Source organism: Oreochromis aureus, linkage group 17, assembly GCF_013358895.1.
Source record: "Oreochromis aureus strain Israel breed Guangdong linkage group 17, ZZ_aureus, whole genome shotgun sequence".
Lineage (NCBI taxonomy): Eukaryota > Metazoa > Chordata > Actinopteri > Cichliformes > Cichlidae > Oreochromis > Oreochromis aureus.
Window position 1 is genome coordinate 34,602,517 of NC_052958.1, and position 15,596 is coordinate 34,618,112.

The following is a 15,596-nucleotide window of genomic DNA, read 5'->3' on the forward strand; positions in this document are numbered from 1 at the left end:
ACAACTGCTGCCACGGTTGTGTGTTAAATGTGTGTGTTTGTAAGTGTGACAGTTGACATTGTCCCGGAGGCTCTTAACTAAACTTCTGGATGCTGCGCATTAATACAAACCTCTGCAACGTGATTGAGCCTTTAGAGCGAGATTTGCTGATGTAATGAACTTTGACCTCGCTGCGAAGGTCACAGGCCTTGTGATGACGACTGTAAAGCTCGCTGGGTTCCACATCTGTCACCCAAAAGAAGAGAAACCACACATTAAATCCAGCAAGTGACAACTAGAGTGCAGGAAGTGAAGAATACTTGAGCTGATGGGTCTCATTTTGTTCTGTGCATTAACAGCTTGAAGTCATCCATCCCTGCTTTATTCCCATAAATCACTTTCCAGAGGCTTAATCTTGCCACAGGGAACAATGAGATCTGTCACCATGTCTGCAATTATACTGTAACAAACAGCAAAAAAAACAAAACATAATCATGCCTTCATGAAAGGAAAATCCACTGATTAATGAAGTCCACCTGACAGACTGATTCTGTTATATAAAGGATGTAATTATACAGTTTTGAAGGAATTTGCACATTTCAAATTCCTGTGTTCTTTTCTATGCAAGTCTGGCACTATTTAGTCTTCTATTCAGTCTGGAGATGTAATCGCTCCTGGTTGTTCTGTGTCTATTAAACTGATGCAAAGTCACGCTGGAGTCAAAAGTACTGGGTGGATACTCTCACAGATTCTTTAGCAGCCACTGGGTGCATCAGCTACAGGTGAATATCGCTCCTTCAAAGGGATTGCATCGCCTTACGGCAATTCAAAAATAAATCTATTACAACGTTAATATTTAAACTGTGTTTCAGACTGTTTCACTAATGGAATTTTCCAAGCTGGAAACACAACAAAACCCAGGTTGTGGGTCCTTGTTATGATTAATTAAGATTGGCAATGATTTTTTTTTTAAGTGTGCACTGCTGTACATCCAGCCTGTTGGTGTGCAGAGTGCTTCTGCTGGAGCCCAGTACAAGAGGCCATTTAGCTTTTTATGTCTAAGAGCTTCTCGGCAAGCATTCACATTTCTCTGCAGTTGCTTTGCTTATGTTGCCGTGACGATGATGGGTTTTAAGTACCGTAACTCAAAGCCTGATTGTGGACGTCTTAGAAGTGTAGACTGGTTACAGCTGAAGCTCTAATACTTCGTCACCATTGTGTAGGCGCTTCAGCACATTTTAATTTATAGTATCTCAAGTGGGGAAACGCCACACGAACCAACTCAAACAAAAATAATGGATGTTTTTAAATGACGGTTTCACCCTGTGACAGCAGGAGTCTGTTGCTGTGTTGAGTGGGAGTGGCTGCGGGCTCGGTGAGGGGAAAAATAACCTCAAAATTTGAGCCCTGTCGCTTCAGGGCCGGAGACAAGCAGAGACGGGTGGGTGTGAAAAGGGGGAGGGAAGCGGGGTCACCCTGGCTGACAGCAGAATCTGTCCTGTCTCGGGGCAAGCCACCTGCTTCCTTCAGCCCACTGGTTCTGCGCTGGCTGAGATCAAATTAGTCAGCTTTTCAAGGAAGAAAAAGTGAAGTGAAGAAATGGACAGAGGCAGACGGCTAAATATCGTCGTTCTGTCCTCGAAACGCAGCTTCAGTCGGTAATAACAAGAATGCTTGAACCTGTGTATTTGGTTGATAAATATGCATTAACACCTTTAAGATGACAAAAATGGCATTAAATGAACAAAACACCAATTCAAACATAACATTCTTAAGCACAGGATTTGTCTCTTGTTCATTAACCGAGGATTTCAACGCTTAAACAAGGACATTAGCTAAACTTTTCCCTACGAATTAGTTTTACTTCAAATCAAACATTTTGATTCAGACTCATTCTGTTTGATTGTGTAACGAAGACATAAAAGTAACATGAAAGCGACATGGAAAACCCCCAAGTTGCACGTGAAATAAAAGGACAGTACCTTTTCATTGCAGCACATTAAGGCTTAATAGGTGATTCAAGGTATTAAAGGAATCTGTTTCTTTCAGGCGATCTGGTGCAGTGGCGCTGAATGCTTATCGTGTGTGACTCTTTAGCTCACCCACTGAAATCAGCCACTTTAACTCCTCTCCCTTGAAGGCTTCTGTTTCCCCCCCCCCCGATTGGCTGCCTCTCACAAACAGATGCTGTGAACAGCAAGTGGGTGGGGCTTTAAGATATCCCCTCTCTTTGAACTTACATGCATCCAAAAGTAGATCAAACCAAGCATTTAGAGCTGAGCTGAGGCCTGAGCTGTTTTCTCAGCGTATGTGCACAAACTTTAGTTTCAACTTTGGCCAACTTTAATATGATATTAATGTTAAGAAAAGGCTTTGTAGGCTTCTTGCTTAGATGGTACTAATAATAGTCTCTCCTTGTCCTGACATTTCACTCTGAACCAATGGATTTTCTGGCACACTTGGCCGCAGATACATCCTGCTTCATGGATCATGGAAATTTTTGTTCTTTAAATCTGTTCTAGGTAAATGTCCAGTTTACCTCTGTACCCTTCTCTGTCCCAGCTATACAAGCTATGCCTCTCAAAATGGTTGTTTTTTTTTATGTACCTAGAGTTCGGATAGATCTGGGAAATCTGCATTTTCTTACTACACTCCTTGGACATGGAATTATTAAACCATGCCTCTATTAGCAAAATTAAAAGCAGATGTGCAGTGAAGGAGACTTGTAGGTGTTTCTTTTGAGAAGCCACTCTGTTTTTTAAAAATTAAGTTATGGGTGTTTTTTATATTGTGTTTTATGTTGTCGATTTCATGTTTTATTTGTAGCATTTTTGGGATGTTTTGACTTGATGTCTTTTCTTGTAAATAAAACTGATCTCACTGGGACTTGCCGGTAAAATAAAGGTAAGGTAGAGATCTCACCCAAACCCAAGTCAGCTGGAACTGGCTGTGCCACAGAACTGAATTGGATGAGCAGAGAAGAGAATGGATGGAGAACGCAGCTATTTACATACGCTCATCTATTGAGGAGCGCAAAAAAAAATTCTCAACAACTTCCATTTGTGTGCTGCACTTCCACATTAAGAGTTTGGCAGCCAGTGCACTGTGCACGTCTTTGATCACGTGCCTGCGGCGGCTGAGGTTGATGATGGGCTTGAATCCCTGAGCCTGCTGCGCTGCTTCCCTGCATCAGCTGTCTCTACTCAACTGGAAGTAAAAAAGCATCCAAAGAAGGCAAAAAAATGCAAAATGGTAAGAAAGGGAATAATGAAGACATAGAGTGAACTCTTATTATTTTTTTGTCTTACAAATGTGGAGGGGAGTGGGGGAAGAGGATATATTGAGAAATTAAATTTGAGATTCTCCTTTTTTTGGTTGTTTTTCCCTAAAGGGTAACATTAATCTGGCATGGAATTTTGACTGGGGCTAAAGTTTTGTCCAGCACCAAAAAAGAAAAAGCGAGGCGAGGATTTTAAGTAGATGGAGTGGAAAGGCTGGATGTAGAGGGGAAAGAAAAAAAAGCGTAAACACGAACTGAAGGAGGAAACTTGTTAAACCAAAGGAATTTCAGCAGTGTCAGTGCAGTGTGACTGCGTAGAACTAGCATCCAGAACAAGGTGTGAAAACTCAAAGAGCTTGTTTGAGAGAGAGAATGAAAGGCTCAAAGAAAAAGAGAAGTGCGCACTCGTGTGTATTTATGCTTGTCTGCTAACAATATGTGAGTTTGCATGTTTTCTAAGAAGCTCTCCTGGCAGCCATTTGATGGGCCAGTGAACCGTGCTGTGCATGGTTTGAGCCACCTGTCTCGCACACACACCCACACACAAACACAGCTTATCTCAGACTAGATATGGAAAACAAAGTATTTGAGATGGGTTAGACATGCCCTGTTTTTAATTTCCCCCAAAGAGCCTGTGTTGTAGCCGAATGCAGCCGTTACAGTAGGCACGGGCAAAATTTTACGCTGTCTCAAACCTCAGCAAAGTTTTAGCGTTTACGATTATAGCTCCTGTAATGTGACTGGTAATCACGCTGTCATTGTAATGATAATACACCAGTGTGGGAGCACCTCTCTGTTTGCTGGCAGGCCCTGGGCTTCAACCCCTCTCCTCTCTGTGGCATAAATCACGCAGTCACTGCCGGTAAGGAGGCCAGGCAGAGCGCGTTTGTCCCCCTAATCCCTCAATCTCTCTGTCACACAGACACGCCAAGTTGAAGCGATGTCCCACTGCTACATTACCCAAGTGGTCCTGTTTGTGTTTTTAAGCCTTCTCATTTATGATGACAGGTGTCACAGTAAACACATTTTCCTCTTGTCATTCCTCGTCTGACGAGTAAAAATCGTCCTACTCTGGTACTCTGACCTTTATGTTTTCCATTATCTTTTATACTTTCCCGTGTATAGAACCTTGCGTACAGCGACTTTCAGATTGTAACAGGAGAATTGGAAACACCTAAACCGACAGATGAAAGCAGTAGAAGGGTTCGCCCAGACAAACCCAGGGAAGCAATTTGCCGTCTGCTAGCTCTTTACATTGGGATTGATTGAAGGTGAGATTTAAAGGACAGTAGCTGACAAAAACAGTGATGAAGCATGCCATTTCACATTACGGACATCACAGTAATATAGCGCTTGTGACACTTGTGATTAATCCGCAATGTGAAATGATTTCTCTGAGCCTGCCTCCTGGGACAATTGAAGCGGTTAGTGTCAGCCACAGAAGTGCTGTTGAGGATTCGGTGTCTTGTTTAAAGTCGCCGAAGCTAAATTGAAGTAATCTGTTTGAAGACGGGCCACTTTGACTGTTTTCACAAACTGTGATGCTGAAAAAGCCCAAAGCATGTGTTAGGCATCAAAGCGATGAAAGGACATTTTAGAATAATTATGTGCCGTTAATGCTGGGAAATGAGACAGTTTCTTGTTTTTTCCTTCCTGTTTCACAAACCCTCTGGAACAGGGGATTCAAACAGAAGGTCCGGGGGCCAAAATCGACCCAGTGGGGACTCCAGTCCGGCCCACTGGACAGCTTTAAAAAATGTGAGAGAGGATGTAAATTTTTGGGCTTCTAAGTGCAAGTTTTACAAGTTTTACAGCTTTACTACTGATAAAGACCTCCCCCATGGCCATTTATAGTACAACAAAGTAATTAGTAATAGTTAAAAAACAGAAACGTTCCTGTTTTTTCACTAATATAAAAAGTTCTTATTGTACAATAATGAAAAAATTAAGAAAAAGCTTTGTGTTATAATTACAGGACAGTCTTTTCGATGAGATATCAGAACTTTTACTGCAATCTGTTTCTTACAATTTATGCCCCAAAAGTTACAGTGACAGATTTCTTTGATGTACTAGAGCGGCATCTCCTTGTTATGCAGAAAAATAGATAACCCCTTTAAAAGAAGACATCACTGGTCCAGCCCACTCGAGGTTAAAGTGGGCCGTATGTGGCCCACAGTGTACAATGAGTTTGACATACCTGCTATAGAAACTACTGATTGGATTGACTAGCGCGCTGGTTTAATGCTCCTTGTTGCATGAGATGTTAAAATGGGAAGGTATGCCTGTAAGCCTACACCTTGTTCACGTTAACACCGTTCACGGCACACAATAGATACGCAACAACATTTACTCGTATCTTTGTGAGCACCAGTTTCACCCGACTCTATCAGTTTGTGAGTAGCTTGAAATGGATGTCATGTAGATTGATCTGTGGTGATGGGCGGTGTGCTTCGTTTTGTGCCGGAGCTGTTGATCAGCGAACGCAGCTGGAACATACAGAGTGGGGTGCCCACAGGTGTGTAGATGATTATCGGCTGTTTCAGGTGGTGCTTGTCATTTAATTTTCCCTTTAATAGTAGTCAGACAGTGCTGCTATCAAATTCTTTATCTAGCGCTGTCTCTCAGGGCACTTTGCTTTAATGCTCCACCAAGTGTACACCCACACATGCACTTACTGATTTGGCCGTGGGCTTGTAGCAAGTGCTGGGTACTGACTGGACTTGCTGGAAATGTCAGCGTTTTAAAGTGTTCAAACATGCACAGGGAACGTTACAGCGCCGAATGAAGTGGATGGCATGTTTTGTTGGATGTAAAGTAACTGTTTGACTTTGTTGATCTTTGTAGTAGTAAGAAGAAGAACACAGTGCAGCTCAGTGGGACTGCTAAAATCTGGATTATTTGTGGCTAGCAGCTGAAAAGTTTGGTTTTAGGTGACTTTGCGTCTTTGTTGTGCTGTTTAACTTTAAACTGTAGAGTTGAACTAAAAGGTACACTGAAGTATATCACACAGAAACTCACAACATTGAAATAAAGTGTAACTGATGAGAGAGCCCCCTACAGCAGTCCAACAGAACACTGTTGTACTTTCAACATGACATTTCAGAAATGATGTGGAAACCTTTGCAAGTGTATCAGTTTTCTTTGTCACTCCTATTGCTGCTATTCTTCTTTTCAGACAGTACAATATGGAAAATTTTGTTGGTGATGTGTTTATATTGAGGATGTCACCAGAAAACGCAATAGTGCTTCTTTTTTTTGTTTGGGTTCTTGTTCTTTTTTTTGTAGTCTGTAGGCAGTGTATGCTCTGGGACAGAAATTCTTCATGAATGGAAGGGGGCTACAAGTGCTACTAGTCCAGCTGCTGTGATATCTCCGACCCATGTTGTTGTAAGAAGGTACTTTGCATCGTTAACTTGAAATACATGTCATCAGGTTTTTTAAGACAGCTGGCATTGCTGTTGTGAAATCAACCATGTTCTAAGGCATGGGTGTCAAACATAAGGCCCGGGGGTCGTTAAGGAGGAACATATATACGTACATGATTAAAGTAAGATGATAATTAATGTAGCTAACTGTGTAGTAATGTTACGATGGTTGCCAAGTAGCCTACTAACAATTCAGTTTGTGTCCATCTTAAGATTTCAAATAAACCATAACCATGTCAGGGAGTTTTAAACAACTTTTTAATAAAATAGTATATATTTAAGTACATGAGATAATCGTCTTGCTTTGACTTTGAACTTGGAATTGAGAATTATGTATTTCCACTGTACCCACTACTACATTTTTGGCATGGTGATATGGTAAAATAGTAAATCAACTGGTACATTTATAGTGTTGTTCTACTTTATTTCAGTACTTGAAGTGCCTTTCTTACAACGAGCTTAATTAAGTGCCTTTTAGAAGTGCTTTTAACCCAACATTCACACACTAATCAGATGCAACTTGGGGCTCGGTACCTTGCCCAAGGATACGTTGATCTGCAGAATAGTAGACAACTCACTCTATCTCTTGAACCCTATCCCAGTAACTGGACTAACATAAATGTAGATAAGAAGGATTATTTTTAATACTTGGATGCAAGTCTGTCTGAACTTTGGAACCCTAGGAGATGACAAAATACAGAGTTTTCTCTCTGAAGATGATCTGCCAGGCATCTAAAGTGAGAAGAGTCAGGCCAGTAGATTCACTTCCAAGCTGAACCCATCTTTAGTTTCAGCTTGTGATTCTTTCTGCCTCCAGTTATCTGTACAGGCTCAATTAGGCTGAGGGCAGGTGACCGTCTCAGCCATTTGACATTTTGTTAGTTTGCCTTGAGAAGCCCTTGGCTTTATTTTCAGTGTGCTTTAGGTCACTATTCATCTGTGTTATGAAGTGGTTTCCTGTTAGTTTAACAACATTTGAAATAATCTGAGCAGCATTCCTTTACAGGTCCTTCTTAAAAAATTAGCATATTGTGATAAAGTTCATTATTTTCTGCAATGTACTGATAAACATTAGACTTTCATATATTTTAGATTCATTACACACAGCTGAAGTAGTTCAAGCCTTTCATTGTTTTAATATTGATGATTTTGGCATACAGCTCATGAAAACCCAAAATTCCTATCTCAAAAAATTAGCATATTACATCCGACCAATAAAAGAAAAGTGTTTTGAATACAAAAAAAGTCAACCTTCAAATAATTATGTTCAGTTATGCACTCAATACTTGGTCGGGAATCCTTTTGCAGAAATGACTGCTTCAATGCGGCGTGGCATGGAGGCAATCAGCCTGTGGCACTGCTGAGGTGTTATGGAGGCCCAGGATGCTTCGATAGCGGCCTTAAGCTCATCCAGAGTGTTGGGTCTTGCGTCTCTCAACTTTCTCTTCACAATATCCCACAGATTCTCTATGGGGTTCAGGTCAGGAGAGTTGGCAGGCCAATTGAGCACAGTAATACTGTTATATCCTGGTCAGTAAACCATTTACCAGTGATTTTGGCACTGTGAGCAGGTGCCAGGTCGTGCTGAAAAATGAAATCTTCATCTCCATAAAGCTTTTCAGCAGATGGAAGCATGAAGAGCTCCAAAATCTCCTGATAGCTAGCTGCATTGACCCTGCCCTTGATAAAACACAGTGGACCAACACCAGCAGCTGACATGGCACCCCAGACCATCACTGACTGTGGGTACTTGACACTGGACTTCAGGCATTTTGGCATTTCCCTCTCCCCAGTCTTCCTCCAGACTCTGGCACCTTGATTTCCGAATGACATGCAAAAGTTGCTTTCATCCGAAAAAAGTACTTTGGACCAGTGAGCAACAGTCCAGTGCTGCTTCTCTGTAGCCCAGGTCAGGTGCTTCTGCCGCTGTTTCTGGTTCAAAAGTGGCCAGTTGACCTGGGGAATGTGGCACCTGTAGCCCATTTCCTGCACACACCTGTACACGGTGGCTCTGGATGTTTCTACTCCAGACTCAGTCCACTGCTTCCGCAGGTCCCCCAAGGTCTGGAATCGGTCCTTCTCCACAATCTTCCTCAGGGTCCGGTCACCTCTTCTCGTTGTGCAGCGTTTTCTGCCACACTTTTTCCTTCCCACAGACTTCCCACTGAGGTGCCTTGATACAGCACTCTGGGAACAGCCTATCTGTTCAGAAATTTCTTTCTGTGTCTTACCCTCTTGCTTGAGGGTGTCAATGATGGCCTTCTGGACAGCAGTCAGGTCGGCAGTCTTACCCACGATTGCGGTTTTGAGTAATGAACCAGGCTGGGAGTTTTTAAAAGCCTCAGGAATCTTTCGCAGGTGTTTAGAGTTAATTCGTTGATTCAGATGGTTAGGTTAATAGCTCGTTTAGTGAACCTTTTCATGATATGCTAATTTTTTGAGATAGGAATTTTGGGTTTTCATGAGCTGTATGCCAAAATCATCAATATTAAAACAATGAAAGGCTTGAACTACTTCAGTTGTGTGTCATGAATCTAAAATATATGAAAGTCTAATGTTTATCAGTACATTGCAGAAAATAATGAACTTTATCACAATATGCTAATTTTTTGAGAAGGACCTGTATACACTTAAGAATCCACCCTGCTGCTTCCATAAGAAATCACAATTTCTTATGGACCCAGTTCCATTGGAAGTCGTGCATGAACATGTCATTACACTGTGTCTCCACAGACTTTGGATCACAAGCCTTTCCTGTCCTTTTCCATATTCTTCTCTTCACATCATGTGGGAACAATTCATGGTTTAATTTGCTCAAAGGGTCTTGTTCCAGAAGTGGGGGGGAAAAAATCAAAATTGGTCTTTCTGTTCTTGAGGATTACTAGTGATTTCCATCTTGAGGAAAACCATCTGTATTCACTAGGGCTGTCCTGAATGCCATGTTTGAGCTCTGATGAAGTAATAATAATAATAATAATGATAATGATAATCAACAGGGAATAGTCAAAGCTTCCTCGCTAAAAGACTAGCAGCAGATGGACTCTGATATACGCATCCAATCGCCGAACGCACGCTGAATAGCCCAAAGGCGGGCAGTTTAATAAGGAATTCTATTTTGTTTTGCATTCTTGATGAAGTGTAAGATGAAAATATTCAAATTGTGAATCCTCCATTAGACAGAATAATACAAATTTATTCAGCCGTAGTGCCAATCCGGTCTGTAGGTTTGCCTGTCTGTGTCTCTGTACTGAGCCCAGTGGCTGTTTTGAAACACTTACAGAAGTGCTAATTAGAAAGCTGTTGAAATAGCGTAGTGGGACTCTCAATGAAACAAAGAGCAACATTATTGAACAGCATGATTGGAAGTAGAGATCATTAAAACATGGAATGTAAAAGGAAATGGGGTGAAACAAACTGGAATTTCATAAAATAAAAAAAGGAGCAGCCTGGTGTGCTCAACTGGTAAATTGTACGGCTGAGACGGGAGGCTGGATTGTTTGTCCTCCTAAAAATAGTCTTTAAATGTCTTGTGATGTGCCAGTGCTGTGAGAAACAAACTTTCAGCTCAATTTAAGTACAGAATAGCAGAGGACCATGCAATAAAATGGCTTTGGAGAAAGATGGTCACTGAGTGGTGTAATTTAGCCATGTCTCAGTGTCACAAAGGCTACGTTCACACTGCAGGTCTTAATGCTCAGTTCCGATTTTTTGATCAAATCTGATTTTTTTGTCTGCTTTTGACTGATGGTCCTTAATATAAAGACTTCGGACTTTACGTTTCCCAATTTTTGCTTTAAGTTATTTTGTTATTTACATAATAATGTAAATAACCTAATAATGATCCTTATTGCTGTTTTAGAGAGGAGCGGTGCTTCAAAGGATAGTTGCAGATTTCTGTCAGAATCTGCAGATTATACAGTACAAATAAAATGTTCACGTTTCTCCAACGTTGTCTTCCCAACAGTTTCACTAACATCTACACTGGATGGCCAGGAAGCGTTCGCGATGTCTTCTCAGGCGCTTCTCCGGAGCTGATAATTGGCGTCTGTCTTGTGTCAGTGACGTAAAAGACGGATTTAATGCGACACGACCGTTCAAACAGCAGTCGCTTTCTAAAACATCGGATATGTATCGTATTCAGTACCACATATGAAAGTGACCCAGATCGGATTTGAAAATATCGGATTTGTGCCGTTCACACTGTCATACCATGATCGGATACGGGTCGCATAGGGTCAAAAAAATCGGATTTCATGCGCTTTCGCCTGCAGTGTGAACGTAGCCAAAGTGCACTGCAGTGTCTGACCGTATGCTGTCCAGAGCAGTAACTACTAATGAATAACTTTTACATTTTCTTTGCCTCCGCATCCTGTGAAAAGTCCTGTTTTTGTTACTTGTCATTTTTCTTCATCACATACACAGGGGGATTTCTAGCTTAAAGTTGGTGTTCCTCTTAATATAAGAGCTCTGCTTTTTTGTCAGACACACGCCATTAATGCCAGACAAAGACCAAGAAGAGTAGAAGAAAATCAACAATTGTGACACAGAGCTTTAAGTGAATAGAAACATGCAAGCACTTAAACAAAGGACAAAGAATTAGAGCTTTGGGAATCATTTGTTGAAATGATGACATATTTAGGTGGCTTTCCTGTTGAATTTCATGTTTATCTTGTTATTTAATTGCTTGTAACTGGTGTTGTAATGATATGCTTGTGTGTTGGCATTGTAATGCAAGGAAAAACAAAAAAATCTTTGTTTACCAGCTCGTTTTTGACTATAATTGAGTCCCTTGAAAGCATGATGCAGTCTTCATTTCCTGACAGTTAACGAAATATGCCGGTGTGTATTTTTCCACTGCATTTTTTAAAATACAATTTTAGTTTTGTCGATTCTAATGAAGCAAACTCTCGTAATATGCTTAAGAAGATGATATTTTTTAATTTCGCAGTACAAACAGAAATAATCGAACAAGTTTAATTTGTTTAATTTCAGGTGAATTTTTTTACCCTTCAGTGTTCTTTCAGAATAATGGTGCCAATACCCTGAAACCACTTCTGTCTTAAGCAAGACAGATGAATCACCAAAAATCCAAAGCAAAATACCTCTTTGTATATAGATTTTATATGTCTTTGGCTCTTTCCCCCTCTGTGTGATTACAGTCGCTCTGCACTGATTTTAAGGGTGAGTGAGCTGACCCTCTGTGTGGGCTGCCTTGCATGGCCTTCGCTGATATGGAACATGGCTGTTCTGTGTGCATGAGTGGGCTGTTAGAAGGGTAGAAAGAAAGAAGACTGTACACGTTAGAAAGCCCAATCACCTTCGTCGTGTGTTTGACTGAATATTGATGCGATAAATGAAAGTGGAAATGTTTTCTATGAAGTGTCTGTCCACCTGACCTCCCACAAATGCCAAAGCTACATTTGCTCTTGTGCGAGTATTGTATTGAAGAGAGCTCCAGTGTTATAATTATGCAAAGGTGATTTCTTTGTTTTCTGTCTTTGAATGGAAGCACAAAAACTAACCAGCATTAAATGACAGGAAAGAAGAGCACGGCGTATAGGCAGCATTAGCAGACAATAAAGAGCTTCTGTGTCCTTACAAATGCTTATCAATTCATGAAAGACTGTTGCCACTTTTGTGTTGTTTTTCATGCTCAAGCCCTTCTAAAAACCAGCTTGTATTGTTGACTATGCGTTTGAATAAAACTGGGTAGGAACATAAAAAGTAGAGGGAGAGAATACCTCCACGTTTATGCACGCCTCTTGGACAGGTATGATGGTGACTAAATTCAAAGGGTGCTTGTTGCATATCTTTAAAAGAAAAAATCAGTAAACTCTAACAGGAAGGCTAACAGAGTCGGCCGTAGAAAGCAGAGGCTGTAACGTATTGTGTTATGATCTTTTTTTCTCTTTTACTTACCTTTATTACATCCTGCCACTAAAAACACAAATAACACATTTTGCTGGAGAGTGGAATCTGGTTTTGTACTTTAGGATTAGTTTGTGTCCCTGGTGTAGTTGGATAGAGTGCTGATCTTTGTATTAGCCCAACACCAGATAGAATCGTTTCTTTTTTAAGAATACACTCCCAAAAACACAATTACCTGTTTAAAAAAAACAAATCAGTGCAAATATGGAAACTTCCCATCAAAGACATTATCGCAGAGAAGTTTGTTCAAGTGATTGAAAATGGAGTTTCAAGTAATCATGCTGACATTATCAGGGTTCTGCCTAAGTTTTTAAAGGGTGTAAGTGCTGTCTGAGCTCTTGGCTGTTAAAGTTATTTTGAAAATTTGCGTTATTTTGAGTTGTTTTGTACCATTATCCCACAACTTTGTTCAAAGCTTTGCTTTTGCTTTCTTGTGCGGTGTCCATTCTTTCAATTTCACCAGAAAAGCACAACATTTAATGAAAAAAGCTTTACTTCTGTTTATGCAAAGAATAAATCTTCATTTGTGGATTAAAGGAGATTTTTTTATAGGGGTTTCAGTTTATTTCAGTTGTTGGTAAAACTAACTTGTGTTAACATTGAGCCCTGTATCAATTATGACATTAGACTATACAATTATATATGACAAAAATTTACCTTTGTTTAGCTGCTGAGCCAATGCTAATGCTAATTAGCATTTGCTAATGTTAACTCACTGGAGGTTAACTAGCTTTGCTGGCTAATGTAATTCAGTGCATAAACACTAAGCAGCTACGTCAAAACGTTTTCAACTTACATAATTTAAATCTTCTATTAGATGGTTTTTTAGCATCTATAAGAATAACATCATCTTTTTATTTATTCTTACCTTGTCAATGGATTTCGGCTTACTTATCTGAGTCAATAGCTGTTACTAGACTACAGTAGAGAAAGATGATGAGCATCTGTCACATGCTAATAATGCAAAGGTTTCTTCAAACACAGTTTGTGTATTGGAATGTAATAGATTACTTTTCCATTTAAGATAGAACCTTTCTTTCCTTATATATTCACTGCTTATGTCTTTTATTGTGTTTGTATTTACTCTGTTTTTCCAAAGCAGCTTTTTAAGATCATTGTGGTTTACTGATACTGCCTTGATTATTGTATAATCAAGAGTTTTGTAGTTTTTTTTCTTTATTCGTTTTACATTAACGTCTTCTACCATTCTGTTTGACCTAATTGTCCCTTGCTTTTTTTTTATAGGAAGTCCATGAAATTCTGAAAGAATATGAACTGAAGTACTGCTTTGTGGACCGCAACAAAGGCACAGGTAAAACTCAACTCTAACTTGACATACACACAAAGTCACACTTGTGTACTTGTACTATTGAAGATCTTAACCACCATAGTTATCCCCTAATAATAACCACCCCAACTCAATGCTTAACTCTAACCTGACCCTTAACTGCTATTTCAGGATGTAATGGGTGACGAAATTGTCCTGTGGCTGAAATTGTAAATGTACATGTACATGTACCCTAAACATACAACTATCCCATATCTGTCATGGGTCATTTGTATTTATAGTTACAATATACAACAAAAGTGAGTACACCCGAGTGCAATATCACCAAAATATCAAATGACTGAAACTTGTATCACCTGTCACAGTGTAACTTTAACGCTTCTAAGTTCATTTCTAGAGTGTGTGTGCTTGTGTAAAATGAAAAATTAATAGTTTAGATATACTTTAAAAAAAAACCCTACATGATCTCATTTCATCTGTCAATAAGATTTGAATAGCTAATTTTTTTCAGCACCTCACGTCCTTTATTCTGTTGACTGAGTCAGTATTCTTTTTCTCGAGAGATCTTGCTACTTTTCAGAGATCTTGGGTGTGTGTGTTGCTCTTGGTTTCACTTAAAAATACCTCAAAGGTGTTTGATTGGATTCAAGCCAGGCGAGATATTTTGCCAGGTCAGAGTTCTTACCTTCTCTGACTGTGTCAGTGTGCTTTGGATCGTTATCTTGCTGGAACATTCTTCTTCTGCCAGAATTGTGGAGACTGGAAACCATCTTGTCAGATGGTATTTTGATATATCCACAGACATTCATGCTGCCATCTATAAATGTCATCTACCCAGCACCTTTTGCACTCAAGCAGCCCATGTCATTGCACACCTACCTCTGTGCCTCACTATTGTGACTGTTTTTCAGTGTAGTAGTCCTGACCAAATTTATGCCAAAAATCCTGGACAAGTTTATCTTGGTCTCAGTGTGCTCCCAGTGTCTACTCAGTACCCATCGGGCTTCTTTTTATTTCTTAGAAAACATTAATCCTTTGTTTTTGTGCCAGAGAACCAGGGTTTCTTTCTTGAATGCCATCCCTAGTGTCTGACTTTATTCATGGTCCTTGGAACTGTCACAAAAAGTTCACTGATATCTGCTGATAACCTACATGTGAAGTCTAGAGCACTCGCCATCTGTATTCCACAACTAGATTGTACATTACAGTATTTATAGCGTCATAATAGGACGACGTCAATGCAGCAGCCCTGTTTAGTTGTACTTTGACTTATTCTCTGACTATTGATTGTTAAACAATCGTTTGTCTGGAAAGCCTTTTCCATATGAGCCGTGGAGTTTGCACATTCTGTCTGTGCCTTGCATGGATTCTCCCCAGGTAGTTTCCGCTTCTTCTTACACTTCAAACAAATGCTTGTTAGATTGATCTGTGATTCTAAACTGGCCATAGGTGTGAATGGGACCATCAGTGATTGTGTCTCTCTGTGTCAGTCCTGTGATAGCTCTGGTAACCTGTCCAGGGTGTACCCCAGTGAGAGCTGTGATAGGCACCAACCCTCCCTGCAGTCAAGAAAATTCATGGATGTCTGATTTCAGCAATTGAACTAACTAGTTCTGTTTCACAGGTTTTCGTGTGTGTGTGTGTGTGTGTGTGTGTGTGTGTGTGTGTGTGTGTGTGTGTGTGTGTGTGTGTGTGT

General features: G+C 40.2%; 1 protein-coding gene across 2 annotated transcripts in view; it reads left to right on the forward strand.

The window, feature by feature from the left end:
- Window positions 1-15,596, forward strand: part of raver2 (ribonucleoprotein, PTB-binding 2) — a 100,063-nt gene that overhangs the window by 6,827 nt on the left and 77,640 nt on the right. For both annotated transcript variants that reach the window (XM_039601120.1, XM_031760226.2), the window contains one exon: window positions 13,858-13,924. In XM_039601120.1, coding sequence (XP_039457054.1) covers window positions 13,858-13,924 — 67 coding nt within the window. The remainder of the gene's footprint in view (window positions 1-13,857; window positions 13,925-15,596) is intronic.